The 4,544-nt window shown below is 39.5% G+C and overlaps 1 protein-coding gene across 1 annotated transcript; it reads right to left on the reverse strand.

The window, feature by feature from the left end:
* Window positions 1–644: 644 nt before the first annotated feature.
* LOC141317413 (WD repeat-containing protein 11-like) lies at window positions 645–3,001 on the reverse strand (the record flags this gene model as incomplete). The annotated part of the gene is made up of 4 exons (XM_073833133.1): window positions 2,991–3,001; window positions 2,790–2,898; window positions 2,091–2,215; window positions 645–792 (listed from the first exon to the last, which is right to left on the reverse strand). Coding segments are annotated over exons 1-4 (393 nt in total), but the record flags the coding sequence as incomplete, so codon positions are not given.
* Window positions 3,002–4,544: the final 1,543 nt, after the last annotated feature.

Raw genomic sequence — 4,544 nt, forward strand, 5'->3', positions numbered from 1 at the left:
CTAGTGAAAAATAAATAAACTTAATTGTATTTAAAATATATATATATTTCATGATAAGTATACCTATATAAGATATAAGTATATAAGAGTTTAACTCTGCAAGACAGTGGACACTTCAGGGCCGACGTTGCCTATCCCTGCAGTAGATGCATGATGTATGGGGATTGTTTGTGCTATATGTTGTCATATCATTAAAGTAAACAAGGTTACTGTATAAGTTCTCACTCTTAACATAGACTTAAATATAGGCTACAGTATGTTCAGTGAAGGGGGCTTGATGTGATATGTCTCTCCTCACCTTACTTTTTTACGGGCTGTGAAATGGATTTCATCAACAATCAGTTTTGCTGTACTTTTGCTAAACATCTGAACTCAATAGAGTGCACACTATTGGGAATATGTGTTGAAGATTTGGCGTATTTTTCTGAAGAACTCTTTAGAGTCTAGCAACTCTTTGAAGCTAAAGTTTTTTATTATTTTTTTAATTTATTGATTGATTAATAAGGCTTTCTTTTTGGGCAAAACAAGAAAATGAGAGGTACGCATTGAAACATCTAGTATGTTTCTTCTAACAAAACAGAAGCCAAAAAAAAAGAAAAAGAAAACAATAACTTATTCACAGGATGTATATGAAGGACACTCACGTCAGGTGGAATACGTGCCCCATCCTTTACGGTGTTGCCTTCCACAGTGATGTGATAGACCTGCCCATCTGTGTCAGTAAACACAAAGTGTTCTCGAGCTGATATGCCCTGACTCATTTCAGATTTACTCTCAGCATCCTGCAACAGACTGACAGACAACAACACAGAGTATTGTTAAGAGTTCAGATTGAAACAGCAAAACCTACGGTGGCCGACAGAGGCCAACGCGCTGCAAACTTAAGAAAACACATGCAAACAGAAAAAACGACAACAAATTAAGAAAACATCTTCATCCGTTTGACAACACAGTCGCTCCAAACCCTCGCAACGCAAACACAAATACGGAAACGCGCTGCAAATTCTCACAACACAACCAAACACAGAAACGCGCTGCGAACACACGAGGGCGCTGCAAACTAACAAACGCGCTGCATATAGCACGGTCCACAACGGAAATGTTTCAGGGGGACCTCAAAAAGTGACGAACTCATCTGGGACTTGATTATTTGTTCAGTGGCTGTTGGTCAGAGCAGAGGTGTTATCGGTGAACTATCACCTTTTAGTGATAGTATAGTATCATTTAAAGGTGATAGTGATATAAATAATCAGGTAATATAGTGATATAAAAATAATCAGGTCCCAGATGAGTTCGTCACTTTTTGAGGTCCCCCTGAAACATTTCCGTTGTGGACCGTGCTATATGCAGCGCGTTTGTTAGTTTGTAGCGCCTTCGTGTGTTCGCAGCGCGTTTCTGAGTTTGGTTGTGTTGTGAGAATTTGCAGCGCGTTTCCGTATTTGTGTTTGCGTTGCGAGGATTTGCAGCGCCTGTGTTGTCAAACTGATGAAGATGTTTTCTTAATTTGTTGTCGTTTTTTCTGTTTGCATGTGTTTTCTTGTTTGCAGCGCGTTGGCCTCTGTCGGCCACCGTAAAAACCACTTTGACTAGTGCATTTAAAGTGGAGTAACAAACAACCAATGTACCAATAATTGTTGAATTAATGCTAGAAACTTGTGCAATAAATGCTATAAACTTGTATTACTTACTTTCTGCAATGGAACACAAAATGAGAAATAGTGGCATCAGTGGCCTCAAACATGGTTTAAAGCATCTTCATGCACCAAGTTTAAATGTGCATAAGCAAAAATAACATTTAAACTGCAGCAGAGAGAAAGATTTTCATTAAATAACTTACATTTCAGCATTGAGCTCCTCATAAACAATTAAATTATTATCAATCTCTCTGTACTTCAGAAGATTTGGAATATAATGTAGGAGTTATATATAATAATTCAATGCTGCTTTAAGGTAGATTTTGGCAGGGCTTGACAGGCCCTGGTAATTATTTGTTTTTTATTATTCACTAAATCTCTTTTTGTGTTCCCCAGAAGAACAAACAACAAGACCACCAGTGAATAATGACAGCTATCATTTTTGGGCATTCAGACCTGATAACAGAGGATTCTACACTACTCTGCTCAGCATCAGCGAGGGTGGTCTGTCTGGCCATGGCCTCTCGTGCAGCAAGCTGCTTTTTCTTCAGACTTTTAAGGTTATGTGAAGGAGACCACTCCTGTTTACACATAAACAAAAAGGTTATCATGAGTCACACTGAAACATAAGTCACACATAAGGCACATGGGAGCCCCAAACAGCTGTGATACATGTAACACTCTCCCATATATACAGGTACTCATTCAGGTTTCTGCTAAGCAGGCAAGAGCGTGGCCTGACCATTCAGTGGGTTAAGTGTTGTGGCAGGGGAAACACAACGTGTCGTTCCCTCCATTAGGAAACAGAGGTTACAAGTTTAGTAACCAAGACATTCCCTATCTGTCAATCACTTTGACGTTGCATCAGTGTATCTGTCAGACATAGGGTTAGACATATTGCCTATTGAAAATGCATAAACTGTATTGTGTTACGAGACGTCAGGAAACTACTGTGTGCTAGGAAACAAGTACCACAAGAGCACATGCATCACTTGCACATAGAGACATCCAATTTTATAACTAGATTTCAATGTGCTTCAAAAGCATCTCAAATGCTGCAATTTCAAGCTAGCTCACATTTTAACCATAGTTTAAAACATTTTTTAAGAACAAACACTATAAGGAACATGGCACATTGTGAGTTTGATACAGTACCAGGGCAGTGACAGTAGGAAAGTTCTTAGCCATCTCACGCAGCAAGGTTCCTGTGCGGACATCCCAGAGTTCCAGAGGTTTATCTCTGAACACCACCACCAGGTACTGCCTAAAAAGACCCATATACACAAAGTTATTTTTTAAATCTTTCTTTAGACCAAAAAGTGTATCCTTTGTATTGAATAATGAATGAATTGGTACCCTTGTGCCATTTTTGTTTGTAACTGAATTCATATATTCTATTCTAAAAACTGAATTCATATATTCTAGATTCATTACATGTAAAGTAAAACATTTTTGAAAAGTTGGTTTCATTTTGATGATTAGAGCTTACAGCTCATGAAAGTCAAAAATCCAGTATCTCAAAATACATCATAAATACATCTTTCATTAAATGTCCATCCCCACAGCATAAATTCTGGATATCTCTTGTTCTTTGAAACCACAATAATGGGGAAGACTGCTGACTCTGCAATGGTTCAGAAGACAATCATAGACACACTCCACTAACAGGGTAAGTCACAGAAGGTCATTACTGAAAGGGGTGGCTGTTTACAGGGTGCTGTATCAAAACATATTAAAGGAACACTCCACTTTTTTTGGAAATAGGCTCATTCTCCAACTCCCCCCCAGTTAATAAGTTGAGTTTTACAGTTTTGAAATCCATTCAGCTGTCCTCCTGTTCTGGCGATAACACTTTTAGCATAGCTTAGCATAAATCATTGAATCCTATTAGACCAGTAGCATCGCGTTCAAAAATGACCAACGAGTTTCGATATTTGTCCTATTTAAAACTTGACTCTTCTGTAGTTATATTGTGTACTAAGACCAGCGGAAATGTAAAGCTGCGGTTTTCTAGGCCGATAAGATTAGGAACTACACTTCCATTCCGGCGTAATAGTCAAGGAAGTTTGCTGCCGTAATATGACCGAAGCAGGCGCATTAATATCACACAGCACATGTTGAAATGCTTGCTTCCGTCAACATATTCAACGTGACCAACTGCATGCACAGGCAGCGTTCCTCGCCATGGAGACATTTGTGAGAGACGATTTAGAAGATATTTACTTTGGTGCAGATCCTGAACCATATCAATTTGAACCAGAATTCACTGAAGCTGAGGTTTTGGAACGAGAAAGACAAAGCGTGTCTGAACTGCCTGGGACAGAAGGGATGAGGAGAGCAGATTCGAGCTGGTGGGGCTTGCCAACCCATGCTGACTGAAAGTGAGTGCCTGTGTTGTCGCGAGTGGGACCAGGTATTGTCATCGATGGCAAGGGTCAATCTACCTGATGAGGAAGTGGCATGTGTCGCAACATCCGAGGACTTGGATGCAATGGTGCATCCTGCAGTAGTAGATTTTTTTTTTTTTCCGGTTTGACAAAATAAACTGGAAAAAACGTCACACGCCGAGTGGACCTAATGGCCAGCTGTCGCAAGAGTAAGTTATTCCTGCAACCACTACAATATATAATATAAAGATTTTGAATGCATACTGTCAGTTTGCATTTTCAGGCTTATATTCATGATGTACACTTTTACTCAAAACTCACTTTAAAACACCACCGACTGTTCGCAATAACTTTCTTTTGCAATCACACGTGGAATTTGGTCATAGCAAATACTGTAAGCCAACTGTTCGCCCAAACCTAGTCGTCAGGGTTGCATTTCACAGGTAACGTTAGCCAACAACAATAGCAATTAACTTAGCCATGTTACACTTACAGCCATGGGCGATGCTCCTCGTTGTCCTGT

Source organism: Garra rufa, unplaced genomic scaffold, assembly GCF_049309525.1.
Source record: "Garra rufa unplaced genomic scaffold, GarRuf1.0 hap1_unplaced_956, whole genome shotgun sequence".
NCBI classification, from domain to species: Eukaryota; Metazoa; Chordata; class Actinopteri; order Cypriniformes; family Cyprinidae; genus Garra; species Garra rufa.